We start from the raw sequence: 19,566 nt of genomic DNA, 5'->3' as shown, positions 1-19,566 counted from the left end.
AGAAGAATATGACAGCTGTGATATGATGCTGTTATTGCAAATGGCTGTCTTGAATAGAAAAAAGGATAAATAAAACCATTAGAAACAGCATGCACTGGTATATGGCTTCCTGCATATACTGTATCAATTATAACACACTGTTTTTAAGAACTCATAATGTCTCATTTTTCCATGCACAAAGCTACAGATGCATATTACAATTAATTTTACAAAAGAAGATATCTAAAGGAATATACCTTACTGCTAAACACAGTCAGTACCTCATGTCTGCTTTCTAATAATTTGTATCTAAATGTATATAAAAATATTATATAAACCCACTATAGAACAATTGTATGAACATTCTCTGAGTGATGGCATCTGAAAGATTTTTTTCTGAATGGCAGATCTGTCATTACTGAATGTAGTAGATATACATGGCATATAAAAGATCATCTATGAGATCCCCTGGAGAAAAAAGCTAAGGAGAAACCGTGGTGTAGTTCATTCTGAATATGAGCAGATCAAACTAGCCATATTCAATGGGTTGACATCACACTTCACTCTGTTCACTGAACTTGCTGTAATTCTAAATTGGGAGAAACAGAAAAAAATTATTATAACGTTTTCCTAGAATGACACATAAAATTAGCAGATGAAGCAGTCCTAGTTTGAAAATGGCACCATTATAAAGACCATAAATCAAAAAGTTATTTATGATGAGGATGAACTGCATAAAGCAACAGATGAGTCTCTTACCAACTTATCAACATAAAAATTAGAATTACACAAGATTATCCTTGGAGGATGTAGATAAGAGCACCTTCGCCTTTCTGAACAGCAGCAGAGATGAAAAGGAACCACGAAGCCCTCTTGCCTCTACCTTTCTGCCAGTGAAAGATATTTCCTGCTGCGGGGGGAAGCTGAAATGTAAATCGGAATGAATAACTTTCTGTAAATCTCCAGCTCCTTCCTCCTATTTTTTTCTATCCTATCCTATCCTTTTCTATCCTATCCTATCCTATCCTATCCTATCCTATCCTACTATCCTATCCTATCCTATCCTATCCTATCCTATCCTGCCTTCATGTAAATCCTATCCTATCCTATCCTATCCTATCCTATCCTATCCTATCCTATCCTATCCTATCCTATCCTATCCTATCCTATCCTATCCTATCCTATCCTGCCATTTTTCCTTCATGTAAACACTCAAAATTCCTGCTGACCCCAGCATCTTAAAAAGGCACAGGAAGAGTACATAGACGGACTGTGTTCATTACAGTGTGGTGCTGCTATTGCTGTCACGCTGCCTTTTTACCTCTGTCCTCTTCTCTTATCTTCAGGTATTAAACGCAAGGACACATAAAAAACCACATAAAAGAACACATTAAAAAACCCAAAACACATACTTTGAATACTCTGAAGAGGCATCAGCAGCATATATATACTGTTCATAATTATATTTAAAATTTGAGGCTGTGTGCAAGCCTTTCGGACTAATCCACTAAGCCACTATTCAGAGTTTTGATTTGCCTAGCAGCTCTGGTAGAAACATGGAATCAGTTCCTAGAAAAGTGGGCTTCTGAGCTCTAACTCTCCCTTTTCACTTTGAACATTTGTCCTGGTCTTTCCATGTCCCATTTCCCTAAAATGGGGATGCTAGTACATAACTATCTTACAAGAATGTTAGGAAGGTTAATTAATGTCTATAAAGAATGCAGACCTTTTATAACACAACAATCATCCTAATTCATCTAATCAGACCCAGACAAAATATACAATAGTCATCCCCATTATTTTTGCCTTGCAGTTACCATTTAATAAATAATTTTTCTTGCAGGGCAACAAAATGAAAAATGTTGAAAATCTCTGAAGAGAACATGTTTTTCTGGTCAATCCACTAGACCAGCTGTGCCAACTCACCTTATCTGGATAAGTCAATAGAAAGTGATTTTGTCCATAGGCAACTCTAATTTAATTAGTAAAATACAAAGTGGAGGAAAAAAAACCCCAAAACCACAGACCATGATGAGTTTAATGTCTCTGGGAGAAGGCTCTGAGCCAAGCTCTAGCCATGTTTGGAATCATAAATAAAACCATGGGAAAGCACACTACTTGTAATGCACGCTCAGTTACACTGGGATTGCAATGGAAAAGGCTCACGTGGTTTATGAGGAAAGCCCGGGTTTACAGCCTTTTAACAAGGAATGCAAGAATTATTATTGAGCGAGTAAATACATACTCAAGCAAATGCATGCTCAAGCCTCAAGCCTCAAATTTCTGAGCCAAGCCTTCCTTCTCCCTCTAGCTCTCTCTTCCACGTCGTGCAATTCCTCTCCCCTCTTTCCGCCAGCGAGCCAACACAGCACACTACACTGCAGGGTAGAGACAAGCTTATTAGCTAGAAAAAATGTGCTAAGGATCCAGAAGCATTTTGGTCAGAACAGTGCAGTGCTGTGTGAAGTAGCTTTAAGCAACCCAGGCTGAGGAACGGAGGAGTGTAGTTTCAGTAACGCAGAACTGGGTGCGAGTTAATCTGCCTCACCAAGAGGCTACGTTAGGTGTTTCCAGATGACATTATGCTTTCCAGTGGAGAATGAACCCAGATTAATGCACCACAACACAGCGCCTCTGGGTCTAGCACAGAAGACCAAGAAGTTGTTGCTAAAGGAGAGAAGGTGATGGGAAGAGAGCGCTAGCAGGAAAAACTTGATAACTGCAGTCCAGAGTCTGGGGACCAGTTGTAGAGAATAGACAGATAAAAGGTTTCTACACAGAAGGTTCACTGAGTAAATAAGATTTTCCCAGACTTTAACAAATTGCTGTGAGCATCCAAGAAGCCCTCCAGACTTCACCTACCCCTGCTGTAAGTCTCACCCTGTGAATTTGAATGGCATCGATTGCCGAAGAAATAGATTCAAAGAAGACAGGATTTTCAGATTCAAAATTTCCACCGTACTGCATTGCTTTTATCAAGGAAGCTGTAATAAAACAAACATATGAGCACTGATAAGGTAGTGAAGATATATAAACCGCCATGTTAAAAATTCTGCTGTAAGCTGATACTTGCCTTTGCAGTGTGCTAGCAACACATCGATGTGTCTGTTCTTACAGTCCATGTAAATCTATATGTGTGAAAACATGAAATTCAAAAAAACTGTTTAAAATACCAACAGAGAATAAAATACACAAAAAGAACATATTCAAAGCAGGCAGAGAGCATGGAGTGCTGCTGTTGAAGCTATACTGCCAGCAGACACCAGAGCGAGCTCTTCTATAATGCAAACACCACAAACCCACACTAATTTCCTCCCCTCTCCTCAAAGTACTCTACAGTTCTGCTGAGAATTAAATCTGAATTTGATTAACAATTTTGCATTTTTTACTATATTTTTAGGGTTTTTTTTCCAGTTCTCCTTTTTTAGCAAGTTTCCCCATCTCCTCTCCACATGCTTACCTACCAGTCCACAAAGATAGGAATCAGACCTAGGAAACTTTGAGACTTTTAGCAGTCCATCAGAAAAGCACCATAACCATCATGCTACACGCTGCAGTAAGTTGTTCTTTATTCTTTCTTTGAAAATGTTCAACTTCACAAAGACTAAATATTCAATAAACTAGAAAGTAAAAAAAAAGTGAAAATAGCTCTAGAACCAGAGCAGGGCCTTTTCTGGCAGATGAGGATCCAAAGCAGTCCTTGCTTCAAAAAATGCTTAAATAATCTATTCCAAGTGGAACAATTCTGAGAGAAGAGATTCAATGATAACCACATCAGAATACCCTATTTTTAAAAATAAATGAAAAGCCTGACTCAACTAAAAATCCCTCTAACTCCAACAGCAGTGATGGTATTTCGGGAGGGAGTGTAATGAAGTGGACATCTTGAGTGTGTTCCTCCTCTGGGTAACTCAGTTTTGGACCAGTCATTCAGCCAGAGGCTGCGCTCCCAACCTGCGCATTTCACAGCCCATGATGGACTTACCTCTCACAAATTTGTCTAACACTTCCTTGACATAATTTGCAGTTCTGAGGTCTCTGAGATCTTTTGGAAATCAGTTTCACAAATCTTTTTTTTTAATTAATGCTTTATCTACTAATTTTATTGAATGCTCTACATTTTGAGGTGAGACATAATAGAGTAACTCCTACTCCCCTTATTTAATTTTTCCAGTTTTATTTTTCACTATATCCCCACCTATACGTAGTTTTAATTTAACATTTTTAAGGCAATACTTACTTCACTGCTTAATCACTGCAGTAAATTGAGAAAATGGTTAGAATAAGAAAAGGCCTGGGCTGAGACCCAAGTTCAAATCTGGTCTTCTATCTTACTCAGAAAAATTATATGAACCAAACCTTGCATACCCACTTAAATCTCTACCCACTACACAACTATTAAATGCCAAACCCAATGGAAACGTAAGAAATAGCTTCTGAACATAACTTTTCATCCACTATATAGAACTGCTCATTATGTGGTTACTGGTTTTGGTCTTCTGGGACCTTCCTGGAGCTCCTGCAATGGCCAAGGAACTCAGCCTGCTAGGTATGTAACCCACAGGAGAAAACATGGAGATCATTAAGACCTCTGGCTTAGCAGAAAGCAGGGCATACAGATAAAATCACAGAATTAAAAGCTGAAATTTTAAAGGGGTAAATCCACACATAGCTCCACTGCAACTGACATAACTGACAGGACAGGGTCAAATATGACCTAAAACAGCTATAAAAATTAAAAAAAATTCAGAAACTCATCTCCATTACATACAGTACTTACATTTGCACTGAATGTCACCCAAAATCTTTAGAATTATTTTTTATATAATTTCATATATAAACACAGTGCAGTTTAATACCAAATCGGTGTTCATCTTTTCCACAAGTGACATGTTTATCCACAGATATAGGTGAGGTAACTAGCAGCTGGCCCCAATAATTTGTATGTGTAATTACATTTCTAGGTACAGAATTTGTCTGATGTCATGAATACCTGAAGCAGCACTGAGACTCCAGTGTAGTCAAAGAAATTCAGTCCACTGCAGTCTAATATCAAAGCACGTCGCTCACCGTGACATGACTGCAACGACTCACCTACACATTTGATAAAAGAAAAAACTTTAATTAAAAGGGAGAATAGTCAAGAAATGCATATAAGAATAATGATAGTTCAACAAAATAAGCCCAAACTATCACAATAAAAATTTTACTATTATGTACTGGGGTATCAGTCAAGCAAATGACATATTTTAGAAGCACAAATGAAGGACCTTCAGAGCAATGGGATGAAGTGATGACAGGCAGAACATATTATTAGTGAGATGTTTGACAGGAATACTCTCTCAAGAATTAAAGAATTGCTTCTTCAGATTTGAATTTCCAAATGTGTCAGGATAATATCTTGGCTTGTTTAGAAGAGTTTACATGGGATACATAGAGAATCCATCTCTCTCTTAAGATCTGATATGACACTCATTTCTGTATTACCTAAATGCCTGCCAATGGCTTAACTAATATCTTCCCATAAGGAAGAAAAATATGTAAAGTGGAGTGTTTCATTTTTCTAAGGTTTTACTGTGTTGTTTTTTGTTTGGTTAATTTTTTATATACTATCATGTATTGATGCTGGAGAAAAGAATATGTTGGTAAGATTTGCAAAGGTCTTCTACTCATTCTTCAACCTCAGGCCATCTTGTGCTTCTGGACTAAATGCGTCCTGAGCTAGCACATAGATAATGATTCCTGACTTTCATAAAGGGAAAACTAGAAAATAATGCACGTCATATTTACATTGCTCTGTGAACAAATGTTAGTTATCGTAACGCACAAAACAAAAAAAAAAAAAGAAGGAAAAGAATTCTGAATGTAGACAAGGGTTAAGCTAAATGGTTTTGACAGAGCAGAGGAAAAGATTTTAAACTCTTGAGGGGACTTAGAATTTCCCCATGGTGTAGATTTATAATGTTGCTAATTCCTTTCTGACAGTAGTCTAAGAGTCAGAGCCTTTTGGACTCCAGAGACTTACTGTCTTTGTACTGTCCAATGTACATTAATAGATACATTTCAAACAAAAATACAGAATTTCAAAGGAAACCTCCTGCCTGACATTACTGTGATGGAAATCCAGAAAGGATTTATGAGATCTGCTAGGCTGCTCACTGTAATCTTTTCTACACACCTCCTCTGCCTCTGAAACAAAAGAACTTAGTCTTTCTCCTTATTACTTACTCATGCTACCTTCCCACCCAGCTGGCATCCTGCATTGCAGTAGAGGCCGCCTGGCTTCTGAATGGGGGTAGGTACAGACCTGCTCCCTCTCTGAACCAGTGGCAAGGGCAACAGCAGCTGTTTAATTTGGTGCTGATACAGACCAATGGCAAATCAGTATTCCCCAGAGGGAGAAAGGAAAGGTTTTGACAAAGATGTACGTTGCACCTTCCAGGACAACTGCTGTAAGGATTAAGGATTATGTCTTCCTGCTCCCCTCCTTCCTAAAAATTTAAGCCCCACATTTTGTTTTCCTTTTTATAGGGATTTTTCTTTTTTCTGTCTAGTTTTTATTTTAAAGCTCCCATGAAAAGTCACCATAGACTGGTTGGTACAAGGAACAACAGAGCATTTAAATCCTCAAGGCAAGACTTAAGCATTCAGAAAAGGGATCTTGTGATGTCTGTAATTTCTGTAACACGAGAAACCAGTTCATTCAAAAGAAGTCTGAAATATGTACTGCCAAGACCTTCCAAAAACCTCCTCCCATATAAAGTGTTTTGCACTCTTTCAGTTTTTTACGGTATAGCCCTGTATAGTCTTCGGTAGCCATTATCATTGCACTGCTATGTGTTACAGCAAAGCACTCTGTCACCCCCAAGTAAACTAAACACTGTAGTATCATAAAAATGTCATGAGTCTAGTTAATAAATGTAAACATTCAGACAACAGCCCCCAAATCAGAACCTCTAGTGTGGCCTTAATGCTTATAAGTGTTTTGAATAAACACAACATTTTAATACCATCCACAATTAAGTCATCTGTATAAAGTATCTTCTGCAAAAGGTCGCTGCAGCTCTCCCACGGGAACGTATGTGCTCTGGTTTGATTTAAGTGTTATAAAATGTGGGAAAAGCGGAATTATCCAGCTTAATCCTTAATTGAAAACAAACCCTTAGGTTTTTTTTCTTTATTCTCTCCTCTATTGATATACAGTACAATATTGGTGGCCATAGTGTCACTGATAATTCAGTTGATGTTTTCTGAGATTTTCTCCTAAGTAGCTTTAAAGATCACAAAGATTTAACATGGCTCTAATCTTATCCTATTTTTAGTTTTGCATACTAATATTCAAGTCCCACTGTGAATGCAAAAACACAAGACCAGAGCTTAGCAAAACAGCCTCTTAGGCCTTTGTCTGAAGACCAATCCAGGCAGTAACGTGGGAAGTGGTTCCCCCCACTGCGTTCCTGTCTCAGTATACACACAGTGGTTCATGAGAAATAATCAGGGACTCCTGCAGAAAAGGTATTTTCATGGGTTCCCCACTTTTGAAATCTTAAAAGGTCAGTCGAGAACAGAATAAAAATAGGACTTGTTAGGCCAAGGTTAACAGAGTTTAACACTGTTTAGCACTCATGCTTCACTGAATGTTTGGTCTAACTGAAAATATTAGTCTCTAGACAACTTGAATTCACATAGAAATAAATAGAAAAGCATGGAGCCATTTTGCACACTTATATCCATCTTGGGTTTAACATCATTTATAGATAATAAACTCACCATGACAACTCCCATTGGAAAATGAACAGAGCAACGTATTCTGCTCACACTGAAATAAAAGCAACAAATTATTAACATACCAAGGAAAACTAGTCCAATGCATAGTAACTAGAGAAAATCAATGCAATACATAAGAATTCTGTTTCTCAATTTCAAAGTTAACTCCTTCTCTCCAAAATCATATTGTATGCAGCAGCCTATTGGATATATAGTATTTGCTGAGTATGTCTCTCAGTTTCTTCTAAAGTTACACCAAACTGGTATCTCGCTTTTCTTTCTAGATGACTCAACCTCTGTCATGTTTCGATCCACTAAAAAGCATATTATGAACACGATGCTTTTGGGGAAGCAGGGGTTGGTTAAGAAGTGGTCAAAAGATGGGAAAGATGTTCTTGAAAAGACAAATTCTAGTCAATGATTTTATAAGATTAACTTTTGATTCATTTTCTACTTGCTGCAATCTCATCTACTATGCTAATATTTTAGTGAAAACATTTTTGACATGTACATTTATTAAAGAGTTACCTTTAACTGGAGAAATTTTTTTATAATGATTTCAATATGAATGTTAAGTTCTCAGTAGAAATACGAGTTAAAACCAGAAATACAGCATAGAAACAAAATCCAAAGTGCAATCTTTTTTCACTCCCATTATGTGCTACAGAAAGACCTTTATTCCACAAAAAAAAAAAATTATGCACAGTATTTTAGGCAGCTGTACTGCCAAGTACCTTACAGAAGAGACAAAGGATAAAATCTCCCTCCTAAGTAACTTATAAATTAACTTATTAACTTAACTTATTAACTTATTACACTTATTAAATTAACTCATAAATCAATTCCATGCAAATCCTAAGTAATTTCTCTCTGTTTGGTTGTTTGTTATCATACTAAGCCAAATCAGTTAGCCTAGCACAACCAAGGAAAAAAAGCAGCACAATTTCTGAGCTGAATTTCTGCACAACGAGGAGAAGCCACCCATCAAAGTACTTATGGGTAGCACAGCCCTTTGGCAAGAGACAGGAGAGGTGGTGAACACACATTGCTGAACGTTGTCTTAACAATTCATCTAGGAAATGACTGTGATTTTCTCAGCCCAATTTGCCAAACTGGATGAAATTGCCTGCCATAAGCATTGTACAGTATTGGAATGTCTTCATTGCAATGATAGAAAAATAATAAGACTTTTTTTCCCTTTTAGGGAGTGTTGTAGGAAGTTGCAGTAGTTATGTGCAGATAAACTCAAAAAATAATATACTTATGGAGATATTCTCCAAAACCAAGTTATACATAATTTTTATACTGTTTATTTTTCCAATACAATCAGTGTAGAAAATGAAAAAGAAACACTACCTTTGAGAAAAACTTTAGTCAGTTTGTACCTTCTTCCTAATTCTCCTGGAATTATTTATAGTTAGAAACAGAAATGAAATGTCTCTCTCTCATAGACTCACCTCCAGCAAAAAACTCAAATTTTATTCAAGTAGATTTGTAGCTACTCAGTCTCTTTTTAAAATCACAACCTTATATTAGCTGTGGTTATGTAAGTTCTGCCAGAAATTTTGAAGAGCTTTGGATCAGTGCTTTACTGTCTTTTACAGGATCATATATAGAAATAGTAGAGAAATTTTTTTCAAGTAATAATAAGAAAATGATCCATATTGAATCTGATTAAGATTAACTTTATTCTATCCTAAATTAATAATTTGAAATATTACCTTTTTAAATCTGTTTCAGTATCTGATTGCATTCTCTAAGAAATGCAAGGAAAACAATCATGATCTTCAACACCGTCACCATGATTACTGAAGCATATAGCACATCCTACCTTGTTTACATCTTCACATGCCTGGCTGCTCATGGTATCCTTCTGGATTATCTTTATCAGGTCAGCCTGAAATTTCCTGGCATTCAGAAAGACTAATGGGTTGTTGACTGAAACTATCTTTACCTGTTTTAATGATTCCTGTGGAATGAAATAAACAAAATACTGAGAAGATTATCTTCGGTTTGGAGACTGAAAACCAAAGTAATTTCTTTAAAAATCCTGAAAAATCCTGTAAATCAACCTAGAAGGAACTTTGGATTGTGATAATGATTTAACAGATAACTGTCTTGATCAGTCTTCACATACAACTGAAGTAAAAAAGGAAATGTAAGTAACCTGTAAGGAAAACTATCCTTAATTCAAGTTAACATGAAAGCAAAATCATATTCATTATGATACATAATACTGACTATTATCTGGTAAATAATAGTAACACTGTTTCAGCCCCAAACATAGGCAAGACAAGGTTTGCAGACAGAATATTTTTTATTAGACAAACATGCATTGGAAAAAGTACATGAGGTTTGGGGGGAAACACTGCAGGTGGTCTGGGGAACACTGAAAATGTTCATCTCAGTTATCTGAAGATGACTTTAGTGCAACTGAGATATTTCTCCATGGAAATATTTAATGGATCCAGACCAAGCTTGAGTGACACATTTAAAACTTTGCCAGCACTCATCTACAACCAACACAATAAATAATCTACATGAGAACCATCAGCCACCTCCAGTTCCTGTCATTGCACTTCCTTGACTAAGTTTCATCCAGTTCACCAGGTACCTTCAAGGAAACTGTGTAGCCCAAAGCACAGACATTATATACCAGAACGATTTCTGAAGGACATCAGATAAAGGTCAGGAAACCCCCAGGTACCAATGGGGAACATTTCCCACAAAACAAGCACTTTTTCTCTCATTCTCAAGGTGGATATAAAACACCTTCAAAAGCCAGTAAGAAAATTAATCCTTATATATAAAGATATTGATTTTGTAGGTAGGTAGAGTTAAGCTAATTCTACCATGCTCTTCATTTTCCACAGGTTATGGACCATGTCTCTCTTTTCTTCAGGAAAATTGGGTCTGAGACAGACCAAATTCAATGTGGAGCAATTGCTCTCAGCTGCTTTGGTTTCTGCCGTTTCTATTTCAGACTTGAGGAAAAGTCTGTTGGCTGTTAGGGTCTTCCACTTTTTCCAGTTGTACTATTTGATCTAGTAAAAGATATTATATCTACTTATAAAGTTCTTTGTGTATATTCCAGTAAATAACTGTATTAAGCTTTTATGAACCTAGTGCTGTAAACAGGAATAAGCAGGATCATGTGTGGCCTGTAAAAGTTACCGATATTTTCAGTCGTATTTTCTACCTGACAGGCATGCATGCAACTAGAGATTCTTAAATAGCCACAATAACACTGCTCATAAGTGCCAGTTGCCAAAAAAGCAATAGGATTAATTTGCCTTTCAAGTATGTCTTTTATGGAAGCTGGGGATCTCTAGATTACATGTGGAAGTTCAGAGCGTTCTCCTTCCAGGTGAGACAAAAAGAGGATCCTTGAATGCATAACCCGAACACTGCACAGCAATGATTCCCACTAGTTATTTTCACACGCAAAACATGGTATCGCTGAGTGTCAGCTTCAACAGTCTCATAAAAAACTTTGCCCACTTTGGAAGAATGAAAACAGGATGAGATTTTAATGGACAAACACTGCAGCTGACACCACCTCAGCAGGACAGCAGCAGACCGTGTTGGATCTGATTCCAAGTTCTCCAAAAGGATTTCAGTCCACAAAAGTGCTATATGCAATAAAGTATCCTATCACTAAGTGCGATAAGGGGTCTGGATATAGAAAATATCCGTTTACTACTGAAATAAAATATCTGATTTATGTATCAGCTCTCAAAACTGAACTACTTGTGACAACAGGTAACAGGAAGTAAAAACCAAGAATTCACAAGAGAATGTAGGTTCAAAAAGCTTCTATTCTTCCTAACAAAAGTCAGAGACATATAACAAGGTCACACTCAAACATAAGTAAGTGGAGCTGACACACAGACCATTTTTTATGTAGTTCAAAAACCCGTGGGATTGCATTGAACATACACAGTTTTCCCAACAGACCTTCAAGCGAAACAGGAATGGAAATCTTCACCACAAACCACACAAGCTACCTCCTTATTGTAGACTGCTATTCAGACTTCTGCGAAACAGATGATCTCTCAGACACTGCTGCAGCAACCATCATACAGACTAAGGAAACATTTCAAACATCCAAAACTAAGGCAATGAACCCCAAACTCTGTATAGGGACTTTGAGCAATTTACCTATGAATGTGATTGTGGTAAATGTCACATCACCAACATACCTCGGTCAGTCAAGTGGCAAAGCCTAACTGGCAATTAAAATGGCTAAGATTACATGAAAGAAAACTCTAAAATAAGGGTGAAACAGAGGGCAATATACACTTGGATGGAGAAATACTCCAACATCCCACAGATTCCCTTAAAAAAGATGCTATACACAGCTTGGTGTGGAGACAAGTGAGCACTTTGGTGCCATACCAGAACAAGCAAAGTGGAAGATGAAAACTAAGAAAAAGGAAGACTGATGTGCAAAAATCAAAGCCTGTGATGATCTACAAGCTAATAAGCTTCCAAAAATACAAGGTGAAAAATTTGAAAGGCTCAAATCATAACGCCAAATGAAGCAGATGCAGACTTAGGTACAATCTTTTTTCCAGGATGGGCAAGGACAACTGTGCCAAATTTGGCTCAGTTATTCCTGGCTCTGGTTTGGTTCTAGCTCCTTTCTTAATAAGAACTGTTCTGAGAAAAATGGACTTCCTCTTTGTTGTGTCCTTGCCAAAAAAGAAAGAAAATTATCTCAGGTAGCCTATCTCTGCTGTCACTTAGAAGGATACCGGCAATTGCCCCATGCACTCTGCACAGCACTGTCTACTGTTGGGTAAGAATTCAGTTCAGGGAACACCTGTGATGCAATGTGTTTCACATAAGCTTCTAAGTACCCTCTTGATTTTTTCCACATTAAAGTGTCTTTTCTCCTATTGATGAAATAACCTCTGTAAATCCACAGACCTTAATGGCAGGGTATATCATTAAGCTTACATATTTTCATGTTTAAAAGTCCTGTTGTTTATGTCTAAGCTGTTATTTACCAGGGGAACTCGGATCAGTCTAACATTCATACATTAAATATTACCCTAAATGCCTGCTGCAACTCAGTGACTCTAAATTCAATTAAAGGCATTTTTCTAAATCTTAAAAAAAAATTCCTTCTTTGTTTTGTGTAATAAGCTTTTGAGCAATTTGCTTTCTTAACAAAATGTTATTTTCCGCACTGTCTGCAGACACTAGTTTGTTATTACTTGGTTACTGGCATTAATCTTAATGATTAAGGAAAAAAAAACTGGGGAGCTGTTAGCTTAAAAAAAAGACGCATAAGGATTTGTACAAAATGTTTTATGAACTGATACGATAAAAGGCAGGCAAATCAAATTTTGGTTACCCATCTCTGACAAAGTTACTCCAACATTTTTCTTAAGAATGAAAATTGATATAATAATTGACAGCTGGGCCAGCCTCAACAACTGTGTTTTAAATTCACATTTCAGAGTCCTCCCCATTCTCATGTACCTTTCACATTCCAGCATTGTTCAGCATGCCAAAACAGTAAACCCCCCTGAGCCAAGTTCAGATTTTGAGCCCAAGATAGCTTTGATGGAAAACGTTTGCCAGAAAAAATAAATTCTTTAGAGGAGAGCTTCTTAATAGTGAGGTAATAACTGCTGAGCATGTTGCTTATCGATACATAAGACCCTTCATAAGCATTAGGAAAGGAAAGAGGACATAGTTGAAACTGCCACGGTGGAGAAGGCAGGATGTCCTAGTGATGGGACTCCGTGATGAAAGGACACGTGGTTCTACTTCTCTCTTGGCTGCTGACCTACCATTTCATCTCAGAGGAGGGAGTTCACCTCTTTGGGTCATTAGCCTTCTTTTCTTACCACAGGCCTGACCACAAGCAACTTTGATGATAATTGCAATGAAAATAACCAAAATAATTTAAAATCTCTGACTGGTAGGTTTAAGTTTGTAAGAAGCCAAACTTTAAAAGCACAGTCTTTTGGAGAGATTCTTCCATCCATTTTTCACATCAGGGTACCCTTGTTTGAGTACAGGGTGGTGAGATATGTGAAGTAGTATGTGACAACTTCATGATGCCGTCCCTCCTTCCCCAGACGCACACGGTGTCCTCTGGGACAGTCCGATCACAAGGGGCTGGTGGCAGAAATGGGGTCAGAAAAGAGATTGTGGATGATGAGAGTATCAAAGGACTTTCAGAAATGAGGAAATTTGATAAGAACATAGAGACAGCTATTACCTGCTCAGATGGACCTTGCCCTTGCTGCCGAGAGATTTCCTTAGACTTAGGAATTAGGAAAATTTTACAAAGAGCCATTCCTAACTTAAAAGTAACAAATAAACTAAGGTAGACAGATCTAAGAGGACTTGCCTAACTTCACTTTGCAGACCAGCAACAGAACCAGGAAAATATTCCAATTTCGGATGCCCAGACTAGTTTTGTATTTACTACGTCATACTGGCTTTAAATTTCAAGTGGTCATTTCATAAAAATGTTCCCTTGACTCACTGATTACAATCTGGTAACCAACTAGAGAAAATAAACAAATCTGAATTAGTGGAACACACACACACACACACAAAAAGAGACAATTTAACTTACACAATTATCTTCTGTTTTGTATTTATATTCCACTTCTTTCACATTTTTCAAATTCAGTGTCTTTGCTCTGTAATCAATACACAGAGAAAATCTGTAAGGCAAATCATTAGTAGTCTTGAACAGAAACAGGAAGAGACACACTCCAAAACTACAGTGTAGAAGTTTAAAGTTGTGATGATGCAATCCATATGTATTTTCATGCATACAGAGCTTATTTTTTGTGATAATGATCCAGTTAAATGGTAAAAAGCACATTTTAAAATTATAATATATCACTTTGAAAATATGAATAATGGAAATTTCTGGTAAATAAAATCTTAATTTTAAGTTTCATTACTGTTTTGTAGCTGGACAGAGAGCTATTCTCAAGTCAAGGTAGCAAATATATATTCTACAGCTTCAAAAGTACAGAGGTTTAATTAATATTTTTTACCTGCAAAATCATACTGTAAGAAAAGGAAAAAAAAGATATCAAATAGCTATGGGTCATGAAAACTAAGGATGTTTTATTTGTCATTAAAATTGACACATCTTTGTATGATGAAGCAGAACATTGCACTCTAGCTATCAAAGTGGGGGACTTAACTGGAAAAGCCAATATCCCTATGCTCTCTACACAGTCAGTGAAAAGCAAAAGTTGCCTTGAAAAGGCAGCTCAGCGTAGGACTTTCTGCTTCAATACATCATTTGCAGGAGCACATTTAACTGCAGAACAAGAAGACTATGAAACCAGTTATCATCTGAGCTCTGTGCCTAAAGCTAGGCAATGGAAATAATCCCAGAATAAAAACATTTAATAGATGCGTCAATGTGCAAGGAGTATTTGCAGGTACGGGGGTTGGCTAAATGAGGCTTGCAAAAGTCAGCTGTTCTCTCCTGTTTGCATAAATTGAGCTGTAGCTGCTGCTGGTTTTAATACATTCTGATACATAACATGTACCACAACCAATACCCTGGCATCTGAACAGAAACTTCACAATAAATCACCTATGGTATTTTTCTTCCTTCACTTTTGCTGACACTTTTGCCCACAACTGGATAGCTTACTGCGTGTTCTCTTGCTAACCTCACCTGTGCAGCACAGTTTTTAAGGCTGTTAGCTTGTTCGGTGCTTTTAGGTTGCATGGACAATCATGTGCAACCTGACTGAAGGCCACAGAAATCACTGGGAAGAGTCTTATTTACTTTAATTATTGCAGGTTCAGACTGAGGTCTCTGTTAGATCAGACAACAGAAGACCCTGCTATTTAGTGTCAGATATCTCTCCCTTTCTGCTGTGGCAGAACTTCAGACATCCAGGCTCAGGGTGTAAACAACATGAAAACTTACCTTTTCCTTTACTAGCAGAATTTACCAAATTTTAGTTTGCTTAGTAGCAGAAGGTTACCAAAAAGGTACTGATTGATGCAAGCAGAAACCACCTTCCATAATTTGTAATTGTCTTGCAATTTTGAGCTGTTTTCACGCTGGTTCTGCAGCTTATTCCATGAGAACAGAGCTATGGACAACTGGTTAACACCGTTAACTTTAACAAGCATTAAATCAAGCTGTCTATATTGTACTTAATTTCAGTGGGATTCGATGTTCATGCAAACAACCGCCTGCAAGCAGCAAGTCATTTGCAGGACTGATGAGCTATGGATTAACTTTGTAGCACAAAATGATCATGAACCTCGACTGACATTTTCCTTCACTCATGATCCAAAGTAGCAACGGTAATATATGAAAAAGAATATACATATTTGTATTAGCTCTAGTTTCTTTGTCCTGGCTTTTCTAATTCATACATAGAATTTATAATGTACTTTTCATTATACATTAGAATAGTTGTGCGGTTATGTTTCATTAATATATATTAGCAGTGCAAATGTCAACTATTAACTCCTGTGCAACGTAGTACCTAAGAGTTTGTAAAGGGCGCTTAGTTACTAAGGCTTGCCAGACATACACTTAAGGAGCAAATAAATATCTAATGGAAAAAAGTATATATTATTGATCTTTCTGTTGATCTTATGCTACCTTCACCTAATGAGTCATAGAGATGTGTAATACTAAGAGAAATCACAAAATAATGCCATAGTATGAAACATTTTAGAGATCCTTAGCCTATAGTAAATGCACAGGTGTGACTTTTCCTTTTGAATTGTCTTATCTAGTAATTTTCTGCAACTAAAAACCCGAAGTTTCCTGTTAAATTTAGTGTACTGTATGTCTATCCTGACAGTGAAGCAATGTGCCAGAAAGAAGACATAACGATGTCCTACTAGAACATTTCAATAAATTTATTTCTCACCTGGGAAAGCGGAAAATCACAATTACTACAGTGCAGACAACACCGTACAACAGTCCCACGTTAGCAGCAAAGCATATTGTAAACACGTAGGTAGTAACCCATATGCTCTTTAAGAAGGGAAACAGAAAGAGGTGATTAGTTTCAATTTTTGTAACAATGTGCATTTTATGAATCAGAAATAAAGATTTTTAAAATGAAGGTAGTTTCACAGAGGTGATCATTCAGATCTTTGAACTAGCAAATATTGAATTAGCGATTAAAATAATGCCTTCCCATGGGAGAAAATATATGACATGGCACTACTCATCCCAATGCTCACACAGGTTCCTTTCAGAGTTACTTAGCATATGTAGTTGTGCTAACAGCATAATTCAGAATGAACTCAGTTGTTTTGTAAAACCTATATTTTATTTTTCACATTGCAAGTTTTTGCACCTTCTTCACTGCACACATTTAAAATCCTCCTTTCCTTTTACACAATGAGGTACTCTAAAGGTCATGTACAGAGAGCTCTTCTCCCACTAATTGTGTAACTGGGAATTCTAATTTGCAAGGAGGTTAATTAAAAGTGGCATTTATCAGAATACAGCTGACTAAACCAACTCTATAACAAATAAAAATTATTGGGGAATGAATTTCTTTACATGGAAATAGTGAGATTTCAGATTACTTCCCCACCTTTCAATATTTGATTAATAAAATTTGGATTCATTTTAAATACAATTTAAAAAATACAAAGAAGCATATGTGAAACAAAAGTTACTTTGAAAAGGAATTTAAAATATTAAAAAATCAAAAGATTTTAACAGTTCAAATTTTTGTCTTCATTTTTTTCTGAACAGAAATGATCACTCATATTCCATACTACAATGATGTGTATGGCAGAGAGATATCCAGATTTTACAATTAAAAGGAGAAAAGTACAAATTACTTGATTTCTTACACCAACCTAATGTCAGCACATATTTCTTTCCTTGAGGGAGCCTTAAGCAAAGACTGCCACCTAATCTTTATACAAAAAGTGTTAAAGAAGAATGGAAAGTATTTGCACTCCTCTGGATATACTGATCTCCGTAGGTGCCCATTTCAACAATTACCGTGCTTCTTATTAATGTTTGCAGAGGAAAAGATCACATTACAATGGCACAATCAGTGTTAAAATTATCCTTTCTGATGCTTTCACTTAGCTCAGGAAAGCCAGAGACAATAGAATATTTTCAGCCTAACCACAGGAATTTTGCTCGAGCAGATTTCAGAACTATTATTTTATGAATTATAAAATGTAAGTCATACCATACAAATTTGTGCTTCACAGAGGACGGAGTAGTACATGACTCTACTGACAAACCTTTTCCTCCCTCATCTTCAAAATCTTAAACTACTGCAACAGGTTTTGCAGACTCTTCAATGGCACAGCTGCTAAGTAAGAAGGTAGTTCATTCTTTGAAACACTGCTCAACCTCCAGTTATATTTTATGACATCTTATACAAATCGTTGTGTCTATATTTGCAAAGAATACCTTTACGAGCAACAAACATTGAGTTCTGATTAATCAGTCAGAAAGTAATTCTAAGGTTTATAAATCCAATATATATTTATGAAGGAGATCGCTGGACATGAAAGGGCTAACAGAAGTACTACAAATCTGAAGTTCAGGCAGGATCAAGAATTATCCCATCCTGACAAGGCTTAACCCTTGACAACACTTGAGATAAGCAATCCACTTCAGCTGCAGACCTGATCGTCATCACATCTAACTAAATCACTGCTGCAAGACCTGCAAAATTCTTCTGTCTCGGAAGAAAACAGAAAGCATGAAAACCCAATACGAAGTCTACATCGGAAGAATCAAAGCCAAAAATGTTTAAGAGCTGCTGAGCACTAAGCAGACTAGTATCTCACATCTTATCCATAATGAGAGACTGCCATTTTTGTAGAGGATAAGCCAAAACAATCATATTCTCATTTGTCAGTCACCCTTTCAGTGCTTTGTATTGGCCTGGGGTCAATACTTTTTTAGGTAGGGTAGCATCAAACTTGTAGAAAGAAGTTATGTTGATCTGATTGACATTTTTTTAATTCATGGGTTGTCGCAAGGTTCAACAAAGAAGTCATAAAAATATCAAAGTTTTCTTTGGCAACTTACTTCAAGGTGGTTATTGTATATTCCAGGACAGATAGAATCTAATCATTCTTCAAATCTTAGCAATAATGTATTATAGGCACACGTTTTTCTCAAAAGTCAAAACAAAATCCAACTTCAAAATATGCTTGTACTGTATTAATTTAAAAAAATTCTAAAGAGGGAGAAAAGAAACAAGTAGGAGATATGGATTTATGTTAAATTCTGCATATATCAGACAGTATAGGAAGCATTGAGAGGTACTGTGACCGTATATATAGCAGCTGCCTCTGAAACTCTGTGGACAACACATTTCCATGTAGACCTTTTCATTTCACAAGATCTACCCATCCACCATTGAGGGGAGTGTGAAATGGGAACTTGGTGGGGGAAAAAAGCATATAAATAGGTGAAGTGGGAGAATACTCTCTGAGCCAATGGCTAAACAATGCAATACTAAGATATTTTGATACTAAATGTTTTTGTACGACTTTGAAACCAGATTATAAACTTTCCTTTTTCTTGCAAACTGAGGAGCTGATCAGCTATTGCCTGTATGAGTAGGGTTCATTCCACTTGGCATTAACTACTGCACAGACGTCTACAGCTGCATGAGCTGTCTAGATTCCCACCATAGTCAATAGAGACCTGGTTATCCGAGTGAGGGGAATTTAGGATGCAGTTCATCTGACTCCTACCTGATTATAGAATCATAGAATCATTAAGGTTGGAAAAGACCTCTAAGATCATCGAGTCCAACCATCAACCCAACACCACCATGCCCACTAAACCATGTCCCTAAG

General features: G+C 36.8%; 1 protein-coding gene across 1 annotated transcript in view; it reads right to left on the bottom strand.

Annotated features, from left to right (window-relative positions):
• Positions 1-532: 532 nt before the first annotated feature.
• The window catches only part of SLC26A7 (solute carrier family 26 member 7), a 77,181-nt gene continuing 58,147 nt past the window's right edge, over positions 533-19,566 (bottom strand). The window contains exons 11-18 of the mRNA XM_019471065.1: positions 16,641-16,747; positions 14,348-14,414; positions 9,599-9,715; positions 7,750-7,798; positions 4,973-5,073; positions 3,053-3,107; positions 2,860-2,963; positions 533-568 (exon numbers count right to left, since the gene is read on the bottom strand). Of these exons, the coding sequence (XP_019326610.1) occupies positions 533-568; positions 2,860-2,963; positions 3,053-3,107; positions 4,973-5,073; positions 7,750-7,798; positions 9,599-9,715; positions 14,348-14,414; positions 16,641-16,747 (636 nt within the window). The remainder of the gene's footprint in view (positions 569-2,859; positions 2,964-3,052; positions 3,108-4,972; positions 5,074-7,749; positions 7,799-9,598; positions 9,716-14,347; positions 14,415-16,640; positions 16,748-19,566) is intronic.

This window comes from Aptenodytes forsteri, unplaced genomic scaffold, assembly GCF_000699145.1.
Source record: "Aptenodytes forsteri isolate BGI_AS27 unplaced genomic scaffold, ASM69914v1 Scaffold208, whole genome shotgun sequence".
NCBI lineage: Eukaryota > Metazoa > Chordata > Aves > Sphenisciformes > Spheniscidae > Aptenodytes > Aptenodytes forsteri.
This window is presented reverse-complemented; position numbering and strand designations above follow the sequence as displayed.